This window comes from Macaca thibetana, chromosome 1, assembly GCF_024542745.1.
Source record: "Macaca thibetana thibetana isolate TM-01 chromosome 1, ASM2454274v1, whole genome shotgun sequence".
In the NCBI taxonomy this organism is placed as follows: Eukaryota; Metazoa; Chordata; class Mammalia; order Primates; family Cercopithecidae; genus Macaca; species Macaca thibetana.
In genome coordinates, this window is record NC_065578.1 from 54,278,876 (window position 1) to 54,298,159 (window position 19,284).

Below are 19,284 nucleotides of genomic sequence, written 5' to 3' on the forward strand. Positions count from 1 at the left end.
GTTGGAACAACTTGGTTCTTGCAGAGGGTTGGCAGGTCGTCACCAGGGATCAGGGAGGAAGGGGTGTGGCTTGCAGGAAGAGGAAGATCTGGACTAGCAAATAGGGAAGGGGACCCACGTGAGCAACACTGGACACTAGGAATGAGACTGAGACCTGTGGGATCTAGCAAGAAGCCCAGCGTGACCAGCGACACGATCTATGCTGGGGACCACTTGGGAGAGCCGAAAGCTTTGGTGGAGATGAATGGAGAACATCAACCTAAGTTCAGCATCCTCCTCTAAGCTTTGCAGACTAATCCTAAAATGGTCAACCTCTCCAGAGGGAAGAACGGCAAAAGGCTCAGAGGACCCACAGTCCCCTTTATTAGTGTAAAGCACTAAGAGGAACCATAACAGCATTTAGCCCCAGGCACAGGCTTGTGTTCCCCCGCCCACTATGGCCGTGTTCTGATACATGAAGAATGGCGGCGAGACTCCAACTCTTGTTTTTGAAAAATTTATTTTATACTCTTAGAAGCTAAGAACTTTGCCACGCATGAACCAAATTTAGAATTAAGGTTCTTCCCTAGTGTATCTACTTACTTTTGAAATTTTATAAACAAGATTTTATACACAAGAGGTAGCAGAGGAAAATTCCAGTCTGCTTGTTCCAAGCTCAGAAGGTAACTGCACACACCTCAATGTTAGCAGGGAAGGTGGGGCAGGACAGGGTAAGTTTGATGATACGGTGCTCTACTTCCTAAAACTGATTGTAGTTGTCAGTGACCGTGTGAGGACTCCAGGAGAAGTCGTGGTCAGATGCCCGCTGGGATGCTTGTTTTCTTTCCCAGGATGCCTTCAACAGGCAGAATCGGCCATCCTAAGATCGGCCTCACTAAGGGAGCTTCTTGAGAACACACAGCATTACTGAGTTAATTGTGCAATTCCTGCTCTGTTTGCAGACCATTTTGAAAGGTTTATAAAAACATCTTCATCCAAAAAATTGGCAGTAAAAATGACAACTCTTCCAAGGTAAGCCTGTCATAATTGTCACTGTTGTACTACATTAAAAAAAGTCATCAGCAGGTTCATTGACTGTAGCTGTCAGCAATCAAGTGGTTACCAGCAAAGTGAAAACGATGGTCATTGCAGCAACAACATAAGCAACATGATCTGAAGCGTATAATATACACGGTGGACGATCCTGATGAAGCTTTTCAGTGAGGACTGCAGGTGCTGGGGGTGCGGAAGGCGTTGTTTCCATAGGAAATAAGGGGACTAGAAGTGGCGATTTCACTCCTGATTTTGGGCTCCTGAGAGTGCAGTTGCCAGCGATGACATCCCAGCGTGGATCATCGCCAGCATTTCAAGGTCATGTCCCACACAATCTCTTGGTGAGGATGCGGGTGGAGAGAGGGTGAGAATAGGGTAGGGGAAACAGTAGGACAGGAAGTATTCACGTACTCAAAACCAATGTTAGAACATCACATTTCAAACTGCAAGAACACTGGAACTGTCTGAAGTGTGCCACTTGCCTCTGTCCATTTCTCTAAGGGCACAGTTCTGGTCTTAAGTGCTGGCCCTTCCATCTTTTCGGTGTGTTTGACAAAAGGCCATTGCCAGCCTCCAGCAAGTCACAGAATAACAAAGTGAAGTCTGACGGCACAGAAACCCTCACTGCCAGAGAATGAAACGACTGGGCCAGGGCGAGAGCACAACAATGAGACGCCATCTGCTTGGCCACGTGCCCACACAATGCCACAGCAGCCAGACAGGCACTTCAGGGCTGGCTGCGCCTCTGTGACTTGGCAAATCTAACTGACAGTGAAAACCTGGCACTTCCTGAAGCTCCCTAGTTCTGTGCATGGTGAGATGAAAATAAGGCAGAACCTGTAACTAAAGGCAAAACAGGGCCGAAAATGTGAGCAATTCAAAATACAAAATGTACAAAATATATATGAAATATGTGGGTGTAACCTCCCCCACCATAAAAGGGAGCTGGTATAAATGAGTGAATGGTGCTATACTTTGCAAATACAACTAAATGAATGGTTATTCAATTGCTTTATATTTATTTCTGGGAAAATAAATCTTAAACCTTGACTGCCTTTTCAGTTAATCAGTCATGTTGAGGAGAAACAAATTCTCAAATTCCTTCTCTGCATTACAATTACTACGAAACTCACAAGCAGTGTGTACCAACTCAAATAGTTAACTTCATATACAACCAGTACCAAGGGTTTCAGTAATTATGTTTTAAGCAAAAGCAAATGATTGCAGATCACATGATTTAAGACTACAGTTTATTCAATATGTCTCCAAGCATTAAAAAGATAATTCTATGAAGTCGAACGCAGTAAAATTATAACTTAAAGTGCTTTTATTTTGCTGTTTTTAAAATGTTTGGGGAATAACTCATAAGTGACTGATGTCAAATAACGCACCCTGTACTTCTGGAGAACACAGCATTTTCAAAATTGCTCTTTTTAATATCAATTATATCAGAAAAATACCTTCAAGAGCTTAATGTTTCCCAATTTTTGATCCTGATCCTGGTAACCTTTCATCAAGATCCAAGCTTATGCGTAGGGTTCTCATCTAGACCCATCTGAAATTCTATACAAATAGGGAGACATATTAAATACAAAGGTCTGTGTAAATTGACTTCTTTAACTACTATTTTACAGTGAAAAGGAATTTTATTACATCTTTACATCATTTTAAATTGGATATTCCTGTTTAATGTTACTGCAAGATTAAAAATTTGCCCCCACATATCTAAAAGCAGCTTGCTTTTTTTTTCTTAAAATATAAAAACCAAAGGAATTTGTTTTGTAGCATCGTAGAGAAAGCAACAGCTTTATGCTCACTTTTGTATGTCTGTGTAACAAAAAAGTCTGCCACTGGCTCTATTTCTGAAAATCTCCACAGAAATGTGAATCCACATATAGACCACGCTCCCGGGACAGCTGATTCACATGCCGGAGTTCTTCCACTGTCAAACAGCTCCCAAATCTTCTAGTGGCCTAAAAATGCTTTCCTTGAGAAATACACGATCCGCCCAAGTCACAGCAGCTTTCCCAGTCTAATCTCCAGGCTCTTCCAAAGGGTTCAAGTTTGAGATTCTGATTCCAAGAAGATGCTGAGCATCCTGTATTGTGTCTTGACTCCTCTCAGGCTGGGCACGTTCCTCTAGGGATCAACATCCTCAAGGTCACTTCTCAACTCACCAATCATCATGGGAGATTCTGAACCCTGCAGAAAAGAAAAGGAAGTTAAAATTCATATGGTTAGAGAAAAGATTTTCTATGCCGACTTGTGTTCTGCAATTTAAACATGTCTTCATCTGGCAACTTAATGCAATGTTTATCAAAGGGTAATAAAATGTGATAACCATTACATCTAATATTTGACAATTCATGATTATGTAAAACATGTACATTTCTATGATCTCATTTAGTCAGTGAAACCACCTAGCGACTTGTCTAAAGTCACAATGCTACTCTGCACTCACGTGAGAACGCAGAGCAGTGATAAAGCTGGGAGGCATTGGTGGCCACTGCGCCCGCTTCACGTTGGGCACTGTGTGAGCCTCCCTGCCCTGCACCTGCCAAATATGGGCTCTGGGTCACTCCTGGGTCTGAAGGCTGCCTCCGTTACCATCTGTGTGGCCTTTGGCTTACACACTTGGCGAATCGTTCTGAATACTCACCGTATGCCGTGGGACTGATCTAGTTGGAGCTCGGGTGGGGAGGAGCCAGGACAGTCTCTCTAAAGTGACAACCTAAGCTCAGTGACAGTTGGGGGTGAGTAGGGGGGCCCTGAGGTGGAAGGAAGAGAGTATATTTGATAAATAAAATTCAAAAAATGGGCCAGGCACGGTGGCTCATGCCTGTAATCCCAGCTACTTGGGAGGCTGAGGCAAGGAGAATCGCTGGAACCTGGGAGGCAGAGCTAGAGTGACCTGAGATGGCGCCACTGCACTCCAGCCTGCGCGACAGCGTAAGACTCCATCTCAAAAACAAAAACAAACAAACAAAAAATCAGAAAATGGGGTGGGGAGGTGCACAGGGGCTAGATCAAGCAGGACTATGTTGAGGATTCTGGCTTTTCTCCTCATAACAAAGGAAAGTCTTTGAAAGGTTTTAGCGCATGAACCGGAGAGAAGCAGGAGTGGAGGTGAGGGGGTCCTTACAGACATGAGGAGAGAGAGGCTGATGACAGGTAGAAGAGAGCGATGAGCACCCTTTCAAAGGGAACTGTCCGCGATGACATGGGGGTGCTGTGTGTGAGATAAGGAACACTGACGGAGGGCCAGCTTTGGTGGGGGCAGGGAGGAGTCGTTGGGCACATCGAGCCTGAGGTTTTTAAGGTATGCCAAGTGGAGAACGTCAAGAACAAGAGAGCTGGATGTTCATGTTCAGAAATCCAAGGTGGGTACAGAGCGAATACGGAGTGGGGGCAGGAGGACACAGGTCGGAGACTCCACGAACCTTTACTGGTGGCCTAGAAGAGGTGGTATTAGGAAGGAGACGAAGAAGGAACAGTCAGAAGGGTTTGAGGAAAACTACGAGAGAGAAGTGTCAGGAAAGCCCTGGAAGAGTGTTTCAAATGGGAAGAGCGCCAGGAGCGCCAGATGCGGCCGAGCACTCGGCTAAGATGAGGCCTGAAAGCTGCAGGCCACCTGTCACTGCAACTGCTGAGTGAGAGAGAAGAGGGAGTCAGCGGGGAAGAGGTTGAAGAGCAAGTGAGAGATAAGAAAATGGGGAAAGTTAAGTTTAGAGAATTAGTTGAAGTTTGGCTGCAAAGAAGAGGAAAGAAGGCAGGGGCAACAGGGAGAAGAGAGGCTTTGACAGGGCAGAAGAGAAGCCAGTGTGCTGAGACGCCGCTGGGAAGGGTCTGGCAGGGAGGAGTGTTCCGGATACTGAAGAGTTACATACACACTAGAATGCAAAGCTCTGCCAAGGTGGGCGGGGATGAGTGCTAGGGGCTTTAGGTGGACAGAGGCAAATTCCCACTGTCACAGGAGAGGGGACAAGAACAGTGCAGATGCTTGGGAATTAGTGGCCGTAGGAGCTTTCCTGTGACAGCTTTTATTTTCTCTGCAAATGAAATAGGTGGTGAGGTCACGTGTGGAGTGACCTTGGGCTAAGTCACATCACTGTGCTGGGCCGCAGTTACCTTTCTGTGAAATCAGGGTGACAGCTGCCTCACATAGTGCTTATGTGGATTGGAAAGATAATGCTTAAAAAAAAAATGGCACCCACTACATCAGTAACATTCATTTAATGGGGCCTATTCTGTATCAAGTACTGTGAAGGGACCACAGAGGAGACCGCTGTTAAGGAAGGTTACAGACTATTGGAAAGACGTAATGATTACTTTGACACTTAGTTCAGTGTTTGCACACAGTGGGTGTTCAATACGTATTTATTTTCTTTTTCCACTATCATGATTGGTATTAAAGCTGTTTTTTTTTTCTTTTTTTAAAATAAATGTCAAAATTTTCTTGGACTCCCCCAGAAAGCAGGTATAATTCAAGAACATGGCAGCTTTTCTTTCAAGAGTCCACGTTTCCAGGAAGGCTGGTGAGAGCAAACAAGGGACTTTGAGTAACCTGGCAAGGCAGAATAAAGTGAACGAGCTGGAACAAATCCACCTGTGGCCTGGCTTCATCGGGACTACCTGCAGATTGATCAGGGTGGCCAGCCAGACATCTCGAGGCCTTGCATTCACTTCACACTGCAGCACTGCTCAGCCCCATAAACACATGCTTAGTGCGTGCTAAGCTGAGATCACTAGAGGGCAGTGCTGGTGTCTCTTTGGACTCACATTCCAGAGGAGGCATCTTGTTTTCCTCAACTGTGGAAGTTCTTTTTGGAAAGCTTAAGAGCAAGGCTGCCCTTTGCACACAAGGACATGCTGACAGTTATACCTGCTGTAGATGCCTGTCTCCGTTCTCATTGGCAGGACTGCTCTCCGACCCATTACTGCTTCCTGATTGCTCTTTTTCATTCAACAAAGCTGTGGCATACGCTAATGTGTCCTGCAGAAGATTCAAACACACGATGACAAAGTTAGGACCCATTCAGTGGCAGCAGCAACCACCAGGGAAGACTACCTTTCATTTGACCTTCCACAGTACCGGAGGCCTAAGAGTGAGGCCTTCAACACAGTCACCAGAACCCCCTCAACCCCTGTCCCTTTTTGGGACCAGACTGCCCAACCTCTATGACTTTCCTTCTAGACATATAATCTGCACATATTTGCATAAGTGTACATCAATCTGTTGTCTTTTCATAGAAATCCAATTGTTTCTTCTGCTTGTTCTCATTTTCAACTCATCTCTCTTCTCAGAGGTTGCAGTTTCTGAGAAACACACTGAGAATCCGCCGTAAGGGATTCAGACCACACAAAAACGAGAGACGACTCTCACCTGAGCTGAAATGGTTCGCTGAAAGGTTTTTCCAGTTGATGTTTCATTAGAGACATTACTCTGTGGTGTCCAATAATGTTCTGACATCTGAGATGAAAGGTCAAAAATAATGCCATCAGAGGTTACAAATAAGCCCCCATGAGTTCACAGTTTCTACCATTAGATATTAAGAATCTTAAAAGCATCCAAAGTAGGCTACAAGTCTACCCAGACCTTCCATCACATAAAGCGATTCAAGACCTCAGTCAAATATTGCTGCTTATATCATCATCATCCCTACCTTTTCCCCTAGGAAGTTAAGACATATGTATTAGGACAAATTTAATGCACACAAGATATAAACTGTACCAAAGAAATGTCTGAAATCTGAAAACACTTTAAGGTCAGTCTCCATATTCAGTTCCAGAGATTTTTCCTGACAAGATGTGCTATTATTGAGTCTTGTGTTACAGCTAGAAAAATTCAACGTTTAATTACCTTCTTCTGTAGCCACTGCACAGCCCAGCTCCAGTGGTGGGAATTCTCCTTGAAGTACTCCTTAGCTGCAGGACACCTGATGACCGAGGAGATTTTTATTAGCCAAATTCTTTCTTTCCTTGTTCCCAGTGCTTCATTTTGAAACGTAAATGCTAATTTCATTAAAATTCAGTTGTCTTTATATTTGTGATTCTACTTAAATGGGGTTCCTAGAGTAGTCAAATTCATGGAGACAGAAATTGCTTCCCCCAGGGGCTGCGGGAAGGGTGGAATAGGGAGTTAGTCTTCAATAGGTCCAGAATTTCAGTTTCAGAAGATGAAAAGAGTTCTGGAGATGGATGGTGGTGATGGTTACACATCAATGTGAATGTACTTAAAGTCACTGAACTATACACTTAAAAATGGTTCAAATAGTGGCCGGGCGCGGTGGCTCAAGCCTGTAATCCCAGCACTTTGGGAGGCCGAGACGGGCAGATCACGAGGTCAGGAGATCGAGACCATCCTGGCTAACATGGTGAAACCCCGTCTCTACTAAAAATACAAAAAAAACTAGCGGGCGAGGTGGCGGGCGCCTGTAGTCCCAGCTACTCGGGAGGCTGAGGCAGGAGAATGGTGTAAACCCAGGAGGTGGAGCTTGCAGTGAGCTGAGATCCGGCCACTGCACTCCAGCCTGGGCGACAGAGCAAGACTCCGTCTCAAACAAAAAAAACAAAAACAAAAACAAAAAAATGGTTCAAATAGTAAATTTTGCGTTATGTACATTTCACCACAATTAAAACAAAAGAGCCTTCATTTTGCAGTCAATCAGCCTGTGTTCAAGTTTTCACATTAGGATTCTAGGCATGTCACTTAAACTACCCATTATATATGACTCACAACTGTACTAACATCATGAAGTTGTTACCAAGATGAAATAAGATAATACAGGCAAGGTTCTTGAACAGTGCCTAGGTTCACAAGCACTCAGGAGCTACAGGTGACATGATCTGAAAGGCTATTCTGAGGTTAGGGGCCTAGAGCCTGAAGAGCTGGTGGCTGGGTTACACTAATGCGAGACCTTGAGTGAAAGCTCATGAACTCTTGCTCTTAAAGCCTCCGTATCTGCCCTGATTCCTGCCTTTCTGACATAAGGCCTGATGGGTGAGCTTTTCCGGGCCACTCTTTCAATACTTCCCCTCATATTTTTTTGAGATCATTCAAATAGGTTTCTGTACCTTCCAAGCAAGCAGACCCTGACTGAGTCAGATTCTCCAGGTATCAAAACCGGGCACATGTTTCCCTTCTGCTCATATGTGACTTGTAATTAAAACACCATTTCCTCCCTGCATTTTAATTCAATACTTACTTTTGAGCAAGAGTGACAAGAAATTTGACACACTGGTAGCAGCGACTGCTGTCCACATGATTACTGTGGTGCATCAAAGCTGAAGGAAGAGAAAAGGACATTTTAACAATAAAAGACTAAACTGAAAGTGGTTCCAAGTAACAACAAGCTCTCTTGTTCTAAAAGTCGACAAACAATTTTAATAAACAGATAAGGAACAACTTAACTAAAAGCATGGTGGTGCCTGACCCCACAGAATCCCTAAATTCTAATGGGCAGAAACCCTACTTTAAGTATGTTAAAAAGAAAAAAAACAAAGACAACAAAAAACATACATGGTGCTGCAAGTTTGATTTTTAGGAACAGGAACAAAACTTTTTACTGCCTGATTATTCACCTAGAGACTTTTCCACACATCATATTACTGAGAGTAGTTATAACACTTTTAGTTTGATAAATGAAATTTTATGATACTAGGGTCAGTTCAGCAATTATGACCTGCTCTGTGTTTTAGGGATTTAAACATAAATAGGCTGGGCACGGTGGCTCACACCTGTAATCCCTGCACTTTGGGAGGCAAAGGTGGGTGGATCACTCGTGGTCAGGAGTTTGAGACCAGCCTGAGCGACATGGTGAAAGTCTGTCTCTACCAAAAAATACAAAAATTAGCTAGGCTAGTGGTGTGTGCCCATAATCCCACCTAATTGGGAGGCTGAGGTGGGAGGATCACTTGAGCTTGGGAGGCAGAGGTTGCAGTGAGCTGAGATCATGCCACTGCACTCTGGCCTGGAAGACAAAGTGAGACCCTGTCTCAAAAAAATAAAAATAAAAATAAAAATAAATAAATAATACTTGGTCCTGCTCTTGAGGAGTTTAAGTTCCAGAGGGCCTGTGTGTGACTCTGACTAGAGTACAGCATTCCAAAGGGTGGCCTGAAAAGCTGAAGCTACAAAACTTTTTAGCTTAAATCTCCTTTCTATAACAAAAAAACGCCCTAAATCTCTTAATACATAGCAAAATCTAAAAGGATTCAGACTAAGTAGAAATACGGGTAAATGGCGGGAGCTGGCTAAAATTATTCTTAACTAAACTTTTTCTAATAAATAGCTCAGGAAAGCCAATTTAGTCTTCTGGAAAAAAAGCCCTGCCAAAACAACTTAAGAGTAGACTGTGAAAATGTGGTTACGCTTGTACCATAGGTAAAAAGACATTCACATTTCATGAGCCTGACAACATCCTGAGTCTCAGGTTTTGGTTTTTCCCTCCCCAGTGGCTACAGAGTGGAATGAAAGATTTCTTGCATCAGGGAGTGGCCATTAGCTTGTTGAAAAAAATTCACAGCACCCCTGAATCTTACCTGATCTGGTAAAAGAACCCCAAGCTACACCTTCCTGACTAAAAGAAGAGAATGTGTAGGGTGAGAAGATCCCTGGGTTTTAATTTTTCTGACCAGCATGAGGGAGCCCAGTGGCCCTCACCAGACTTCTACTGTATCAGTCACTGCAGAGCCCATCGAGAGTAGCAGGAGGCAGAACTGGCCAGAACAATAGATTATCCACATATTTACTATAGACATTTGTGCATAAGGCCAGGCATACTTGCCTAGTAATCCATTTTCTGTCTCAAACACAAATTTGACTCGCTCTACTTGTATGGGATCTTCAATAACCTGTGAAAGGAAGAAACAAAAATTAGTAAATAAAAGAAGGAACTTGTGTCATAGCCACGGGTGCTTTCTTTATAATTCTATTCAAGAGATTAATTTAGTGTTTAACAACAACAACAACAACAACAACAAAACCAATACAGAACAGGCATGGTGGCTCATGCCTGTGATCTCAGCACTTTGCGAGGCCAAGGCAGGAGGATTACTTGAGGCCAGGAGTTCTGAACTAGCCTGGGCAACAAAGCAAGATCCCATCTCTAAAAAACAAAAAAATTAAAAAAGAAATTAGTTGGGCACAGTGACATGTGCCTGTAGTCCCAGCTATTCAGGAGGCCAAGGCAAAAGGATCACTTGTGCCCAAGAGTTTGAGGCTACAGTGAGCTATGACTGTGGCTCCAGCCCGGGCACCACTGCACCCCAGCCTGGGCAACAGAGGGAGACTCTGTCTTGAAAAAAAGAAAACAAAAAAACCCCTAATACAAACAAATATTACATCACTGCCACATATCTCAAATATATCTTAAAACTAAGAGAAAAAACTATTAAGTATACTTAAAGATCTATTCATTTCCTATCTATGTGTTGCTATCAACTACATCTATAGTTCTCTGTGGGCTACGAGGACATATACTTTATGTTCCTAAGGATAAGAGGTTTATGCTCTAACTTGCTTACTAAAAATGTGTTGAAGTTTTGCTATCATAGCTGTATTTCTATTTCTTACTACTGAACTGTGCATGGTATAAAACTATATGGGTTTGTTGTTGATAGATGAACAATACGCAGTCCTACTGTGTATTAATCTGCCAAAGTTTGTAAAAGCACTAGGACCAAAAGGAGGTAAAGAACTTGAAAAACAAGCTTTTAACAAATGGCATCTATGATGTCTTTTCTTATTCAAAACTCTTTATTAAATGGCTATTCTGTGCCAAGGCCTCTATGAAGTATCAAGAATCCAAAGGGAACCCAGGCCCTCACTCTCTAAGGAACCTCTGGACCAGACTCTCATTAACTCATAACCAGTCACCAAATCCCATTGATTCTCTTTCCACAATACCTCTTGATCTGTCTGTCCCTTGCCCCACCACAGGCCTTGTTATTTCACACTCAGAATATTCCCAGACTCCTAAATGGTCTTCCAGTTCCCAGTCTTGCATCCTTCTTTACTCCATCCTTCAATACAACTGCCAGAGGATTTTTTTTTCCCCAGCTCTTCACACTTCTGAGACTGGAAAGCATCCTACAATTGATTACATTTCAGTTTCATGGCTCTTAAAAATACTTTTCGTAGTACGTATATACAATTAATAGTGTCTAAGATTTGATAAACTATAAAACCAGAAATGTACCTCTGAGGGTGACTGTGAAGTTTAAACCTAACATCATTTGCGCTAACACGATGCCTTCTCCACCGTAAGGCCCCGGCAGGGGTTAACCATCACTATTACTCCCCTTCAGTCCCCTGCACTACAGTTGTCTGTGTAGTTGTCTTGCTCCCTCACTCAACTGTGAGCTCCTAGGAGGTAGTTTTATTACTGCTCACCTCTAAATCAAATGCATTAGACACGTGACTGACATGAAGATTTGGTCTCAATAAATGCAGACCAAATGAATGGAGAAACAATAAAAAGACATACAATTTTAAATTAATAAACACTTGTTGACTAATACATTCTTAAATAAAAGTGAATCAGAACAGTTATGACTTACCAATATTTCATGAAGTAGTTGGAACGTATTCTTTAACTCATGGGGTGGAGCCGTTTCTAGTTGGTTCTGAAATATTTTTTAAAAGCATAAAAATTTCAGTGGAAAGCATATTGGAATGGCAATAAACAATGCTGGATCCACACTCTAGTTCTATCACCATCTGGCTGACCTTGGACAAGTCAATACCCCTTTCTAGGCCTTAGTTTCTCAAATGCTAAATCTGGGAACAGAAATAAACAACCTCTAAGGTTCTTCCAGCTGCAACACTCTGATACTTTACTATGAAATTAGGAAGGAGAAAAGAGAAGAAAGAGAAGGGGAGATTTCAAGTCACTAAACAGATCCCATTTTATATATATGCATATCCTAGCTTGTTTTCCAGAAGATGCTGGTAGAGCTACAAGAATACAAATGAGAATACTCTTGAGTTAAGGATGCTGTAAACAAAGTACATAAAAAGTCAGCTTATAAAATAGAAAAATGTGCCAAGATATACTAAGTGAAGAAGGCAAAATTCATAAAACACATTCCTTCAGCTGTTTTAATAAAATTTATATGTATAAAAGGTGGGAAAGGACATTGTGGTAAAATACCACACTTCCAAGAGGCTAGGTATGGTACTAAGTGAGCACTTCACATATTATACCACCTCACGGAATTCTCACAACCTGTGAAGTTTGTGAGAAGTTGGAACAGAGGAAGGAACTGCCCAAGGTCATATAATTAGTAAACAGCAAAGAGAGGAACTTAATCACCTCTGATACAGGTCTGTACAGAAAAGGCTGAGGGAAAAACATACCGTAGTAAGAGCCTAAAGACATAATCCACTAATCACCTGCTTCTTGTTAACACTACATGTATCACCACTATAAATACTGGTGCAGAAAAGAAGGCATGCAGAAATTCTGTGGGCAGAAACTGATATATACATAGTGTAAATCCATACAAAGAGGCCTGGAAGGAAATATCAATGTAACAGTGTTGGTCCCTGGGGTACAGTGAGCAAGGGCGACTAGTGGTGACCACAGTAGACTTCGGTCTCATTTCTTATTTACTTATTCTTTTCCTGGCCTATATTTTTTCTTTTGGCCTCATTTCTATGCTTAAATTTTTCCCAAAGAGAGTGTAGTAATTAATCTATGTAATTAAAAATTAAAGATTAAAAATGAATAAAAATGAGCCTATAGTAGAATGATTAGGAAAAACAATTTAGGCTATGAGAACAAGCATACTGCCTTGGAGCAAACAGATGTTCTTCTCCTAGAGTCTCACCTAAAGGTGATCTGGCTATCACTCGTTTAACTGAGGTCTTACCTTAATGAAATGCAGCATCGTGAAGGAAAAATGCTCATTACAGAAACAGCAGTACACTACCATCTCAATGAGTGCCAAGAGCGAGCCTGTCAACTCCCGCAAGGCAAACATTACCTGGTGGGAGGACATAACACAGTCAGCTCTTCTCATGTCACAGTTAACAGTCCATCTGTTGTTGCTGCCTTTAACTGAAATCTACCCAGATTTTAAGATAATTAACACTGCCTGAAAACAGGGTTTCTTAACTGTTAGAAGTCTATAGATAGACTTCAGGGTGTCTAAGCCTGTCTGAAATTTTACACAATTCTGTGCAAATGTGCACTTTTTCAGGAGTCATTTCCATCAGTTTTTCAAAGGCAAAAGCTCCCACAATTAAAATAATCACCAATAGATCCAAAAAATATTAAGAAAAAAAAAAAAAAGATATGTATTAAATAGTACAACACTGTTGATTTAATTAAAAAAACAGAATTATATTGTTCATAGATTCACATATCTGTAAATCAGGTAGGGAAGAAGAACTGGAAGATGGAGTCCACAGCTGGGGGCGGCTCTGCTAGGATGGGAAGGTCAGACTGAGGATGAGCCACACAAGCGCCACAATGGAGAGCTGAGAGCAGCCCACCCATACTCCTGAGGTTTAACAACACGTGGTTCAGAGCTGTAGTATTCCAGGACCAGGGACACACAAAAGAGATTGGGGACAAAACCTTCTACAATGAATGAAATGATTCTGATGGATGAAGTGCCATTTACCTCCCTCTGGGGCCCTGATGGGTAGCTGGCTGGGCTGGACCTGGAGGTCTGGACCTTGGCTGAACGCAGGACTAAAAATATTCTCTTCCACTAATTATTTCTTTTTGACATATAAGAAAACTTAATTTGAAATAATCATTTCTTCTCTTAACAATACTCTCCATGCCAAACATAACTACTAACAAAAAGCAATTTTCTTCAAATAGGAGGAAAAAAATGGCTTTAGAATAACAAATACATACCTCTAACAGGTAAGGTTTCCCTTCAGACATGAACAACAAGGCTTCTACCTCCTCATGGAGGGGCAGCAGAGGGCTTGAGGGAGCAATGCTAATGGGTGGTCGTTGCTTAAATAGGCCAGGAGCTTTAAGAGACCAAAGAAACAAAACAGAACCTGTCTCACCTGGTGTTACTCCACAAAATACACATCCATAAGGAAATGTGCCTCCTTCAAGACTCGCACACACACTGAGTACTCACACACACACACACACACTGACTACTCGCAAAGTACTCACACTGAGTACTCGCACACACACTGAGTACTCACACACACACACACACACTGACTACTCGCAGAGTACTCACACTGAGTACTCGCACACACACTGAGCACTCACACACACTGAGTACTCGCACACACACTGACTACTCGCAGAGTACTCACACTGAGTACTTGCGCACACACACTGAGCACTCACACACTGAGTACTCGCACACACACTGAGTACACACACACTGAGTACTCACATACATACACTGAGTACACACACTGAGTACTCACATACACACAGTACACACACTGAGTATACACACTGAATACTTGCATACACAGAGTACACACAGAGTACTTGCACAGAGTACCCACATACACACTGAGTACTCGCGCACACTGAGTGTGCACATACACACTGAGTACTCGCACACACACTGCTCACGCACTGAGCACTCACACGCTGAGCAGAGTACTCAGACTGAGTACTCGCACAGAGTACTTACACACTGAGTACTCGCACACACAGAGTACTCACAAACACACTAAGTACAAGCACACACACTGAGTACTCACTGAGTACTCACAAACACTGAGCACTCGCACACACTCTGAGTACTCACACACAGAGTACTCACACACACAGAGTACTCACACACACACTGAGTACTCACAAACACACTGAATACTCACACAAGCGGACCCCTCACAGTCTAGGGATACCTAGTGATTCCCACTCAATAATCTTTCAAACAGGTAAAAATATAAATAGTATATGAAATACTGCCGAAAGCTGCCACTGAAGATACAGCGCAGAAGACACTTCCGTTCCTCAAACAGCTGTTCTCAAATAATGGTCACCACCACCTATGCTAAGCAGAATCAACCCATATGGAAGAAGTTCTCTCATTTACTACAAAAACCAGAATGCATACTTTAGTTTTCATTACAAAATTGTCTGAACTCACGAAATTAGGCAGCTTTGTCTTTTTAGATGAGTCGGAGTTTAGTAAGCAAACTGTGCCTTATAATACAACCGTCCGAGTGTTCCTCCAATGTCCCTTTAGAGAGTCAATAAGCATTTCTCTATCAGAAGGATGCTCTGTGTTTTTTAGTTAGTTTCCTGACATTAGATCTTCCTAGCAGCTTCTGGGTCTGAGTTTGCATTCATGCCTTGGCTTCTATGCCACTAACTAGCTGTACAACCTTGTTACTGAACTGAACCTTTCTGTACCTTAGTTTTCGCATCCATAGACAGGACTAATACTCCTCATAGGTTTGTTATGGGGATCAAACACAGTAAGTTTAAAGCACTGTGCGCTTTAAACACAACAAATTTAAAGCACAGCACACAGAAAACATTGAAAAGCTGGTTTGTTGTATTATTACTATGGTTGTTGTCGCTATCATGACAAGACCTAGGACGGGTATAAAAACAATACACACATAGTTTAGGACATTGGATAATCATATAGGACAATCTGCGGTTTTGCTGTATTAAATGATGACTATGCTGTTAGTTCTGGGAGACAAATGGAAAATGCTACCAACTATATCTTACATTCAAATATATTTCAGTGATGTAATTTATATCTGCATTCTCTTTGTTTTTACAAAGTACTTTATTTCATTATACCTGGGGAATTACGTTTTTAGTATTTTCATTTTGCACTGAAGATCAGAACGGTCAGGTTCACACAGCTAGCTAGGAGACTCCAACCCACACCATGGCTATTTTCCACACAGTAGCAGTTCAAATTAAGGTGATAAATGAGCTCTGAATTAGCTTTTAATCCTAAAGAGTTATTTAAAAAAAAAAATACTTATATAACCTCTCACCTCCCCCAAATAAATGATGACTCACTTTCTCTTATGGCAAACTAGTAAAACATTATAAAGTTTAACATGAATTAAAACAAAAATTTTAAGTGCACCTCAATTAGCAAGTAGTTGAATGACAAACAAGAGATATTCATTTAATTGCTAATATTATTACTCCCCAAACTAGACAAATTCATTATCTCTTCATTCTAAGATATGTTAGGCTTACCAACATTCCTTTGGGATGAGACATCTGAATGCAAAACAAGTAATGCCACTGTATTGTGAAGATTCCCAAATTCTCGTGCTTGTGCTGAACTCCATCGACGTATCTGTCATGAGGGAAGATAAAGTGGCTGTTAGCGTTGTCATTAGAAATAATATGAAGAGGGCCGGGCGCGGTGGCTCACGCCTGTAATCCCAGCACTTTGGGAGGCCGAGACGGGCGGATCACGAGGTCAGGAGATCGAGACCATCCTGGCTAACACAGTGAAACCCCGTCTCTACTAAAAATACAAAAACTTAGCCGGGCGAGGTGGCAGGCGCCTGTAGTCCCAGCTACTCGGGAGGCTGAGGCAGGAGAATGGCGTGAACCCGGGAGGCGGAGCTTGCAGTGAGCTGAGATCCGGCCACTGCACTCCAGCCTGGGTGACAGAGCGAGACTCCGTCTCAAAAAAAACAAAAACAAAACAAAACAAAAAAAAAAAAACAAAAAAAAAAAAAACCAAAAAAAAGAAATAATATGAAGAGGAAGGGACAGGGTTTGCTGGTTCATAATATTCTGGGCTTTAATTATTTCTCAGTGCTTGATAGAAGAGGTCAAAGTACAAAAAAACCACAGGTTTTAAGCAAGCTCAAAGGGTTATATTAACTCATATTCTAAAACCAGTCCCTTTATGGATTCACTGTAGGTACGGAGTGCTTACAATGTGCCTCAGTATAATGGGAAAAACTCTGAGGCTGGAGATCTGCAGGTCTGGCCCTGCCTCTGCCACTCACTGTGCTGTATAATGTGAGTGCGTTGTTCACCACAACAGTTATCTTGAGTTCTTCATGTACTGGCAGAGGTAAGGCTACCTCCTACCTCTCTATTCTGCCTACTTTGTGATTTTGAGGACCAAATGAAATATTAAAAGTGAAAATGTTTTCAAAAGTAGAAATGTACTCCATAAATGCAAAATAATATTAATTTTATATGCAGCTGAATTATACTGAATTTAAATCAATTGCTAGTGACAATGGGGCCTTGGATATTGAAGAGCTTGAAGTGGAAAAGGGATATTGTAAATCTCAACATAGTATCAACACACAGAGCACATGATGCTGTCAGTACTTGTTTTTTAACACTAAAGAGAAAGCTGAGAGGAAGCCTAAGCCGAAAATCTGTCTCCCTTAGCAGGAAGGAAAAGTGCCTGTGCAATGTATTGACACACAGGGGAAAAGGCTCTGGCTTCGACACCAGCAGAGCTGGGTCTGAATCCATGCTCCACCATTGCATTAGCTTTGTGACCTGGGACAAGTTACTTATCATCTCTGAGCTTTACTCCTTGCCTGAGAATGGAGATGAAGCTGCTTAATTTTGTTGAACTGAGTATCAAAAGTATACCACCACAAAGTGACCAGATGTATGGAGTACAAAATAAGTACTTCATAAATAGTACTTATTATCACTGCATGTTAGCATTTCATGTATTTTGAATATATCAAATAAAAGAAATACAATGGATGGGAGAAACACTGCAATAAAAGAATTTCAAACAGGAGAGTTGGTTTTGGACATATTCAACCCTATTATAACAAAACAACCTTGGTAGGCCGAGGTGGGCAGATCACTTGAGTCCAGGAGTTCGAGACCAGTTTGGGCAACATGGTGAAACCTTGTTTCTATACAAAATACAAAAATTAGCCAGGCATGGTGGCATGTGCCTATAGTCCCAGCTACCAGGGGACTGAGGAGGGAGGTTCGCTTGAACCCAAAAGGTCTAGGCTGCAGTGACCCCTGATCACACCACTGCACTCCAACCTGGGTGACAGCAAACCTGGTGACAGAGTGAGACCTTGTCTCAAACAAACAACAAACCAAAAAACCCAAATAACTTCCTTTTCATTTGAACAAGAGTATTATATCTGCAATATCATTCAGTTTATAACAGCACAACTTTGCATTTGGATTCTGGCTGTGTTTTCAGCATCTGACTTAAAAGAACCACCACCAAGACAGCCTTGTTCACAGCCCCAGAAAGACGCAGAAGATCCCAATACCACCTATTCCTTAAAGGTTTTTGAAAGCCCCTCCCCAGTCAGAATCCATCCTTCCCTCTTACGACTTTGTCATTAGTTAGTAATTTCCATGGGTTATTAGACTAAATTCTATGAAGAAGTTGTAAAAATAATTTAACTCCAAAGAATTTTAAAGTCTCTATGGTACTAGTACTTAGACTTTTATGAAATTCAAAACATTTTTCACCTACAAAAAGAAACACAGTGGCTACGAAAACCATAGCCATTCCACTAGGGATATAAAAGTAGTCCTTACCTGATTGTTTTGCCGATTGGCCCCTAGGAGGAAGCTGATCATGTGCCGCAGAGCTGAATGCCTCAGAAGAAGGTCTCCAGCCCTAATTCCTTGCTGTCACAAAATATTGAGAATAGCAAATTATATTTCCATCCAGACAAAAATTGGTTTTAAAAACACAGATCAATGAAAAGTTTTAAGGAGTCAATATATATTTTACGAATATTATTTCCATATAGAAAGTACTTGTTAAAATCTAATTTAAAAAAACTCCTAAGCCTCACATTGCTTCACAATAACTACTAAACAATTAACCCCTAGTTTTAATGCAGACTTCTACTGCTATCAATGAGTAACTACACGCACCTCATCAGAATTCTTACAAGTAGTATAATTCACAAGATTTTTAAGAAGAAATATCATAAAAAACATACCATACAGAACTTTACTAACCAGTCTAAAAATTTTTTAGCGTATAAGTCTTCTGTATTAGAAAAAGATATTAGGAAAAAAATTATTTACCTTTTGTACAAAAGTGTTGAACAGGAAGAAGTACTGAGCACAGTTTTTACAATTTTCTGGGACGTCTTTGTCCAATAGAGCAAGCAGTACCTCCAGTAACTGATGAAGGCTTTTTAGCTGGTTAGAGGAAAGATAAAATTACATGAAGAAAAAGAACATAAGACAGACATTTATAACAGGATTAATTTGAGGTAAACCACCATAAGAACAAAAGAAAGTCTGATTGATACAATCCAGTCTCAGATTCAGATGGACTTATGCTTTGAAGAGC

At 41.6% G+C, this 19,284-nt stretch overlaps 1 protein-coding gene across 1 annotated transcript in view; it reads right to left on the reverse strand.

Annotated features, from left to right (window-relative positions):
- Positions 1-482: 482 nt before the first annotated feature.
- The window catches only part of USP24 (ubiquitin specific peptidase 24), a 149,537-nt gene continuing 130,735 nt past the window's right edge, over positions 483-19,284 (reverse strand). Inside the window, exons 57-68 of the mRNA XM_050803861.1 lie at positions 19,014-19,130; positions 18,513-18,605; positions 16,206-16,308; positions 13,905-14,026; positions 12,907-13,020; positions 11,593-11,658; positions 9,819-9,885; positions 8,238-8,316; positions 6,893-6,968; positions 6,416-6,502; positions 5,915-6,025; positions 483-3,234 (exon numbers count right to left, since the gene is read on the reverse strand). Of these exons, the coding sequence (XP_050659818.1) occupies positions 3,172-3,234; positions 5,915-6,025; positions 6,416-6,502; positions 6,893-6,968; positions 8,238-8,316; positions 9,819-9,885; positions 11,593-11,658; positions 12,907-13,020; positions 13,905-14,026; positions 16,206-16,308; positions 18,513-18,605; positions 19,014-19,130 (1,098 nt within the window). The 3' untranslated portion in view covers positions 483-3,171. The remainder of the gene's footprint in view (positions 3,235-5,914; positions 6,026-6,415; positions 6,503-6,892; positions 6,969-8,237; positions 8,317-9,818; positions 9,886-11,592; positions 11,659-12,906; positions 13,021-13,904; positions 14,027-16,205; positions 16,309-18,512; positions 18,606-19,013; positions 19,131-19,284) is intronic.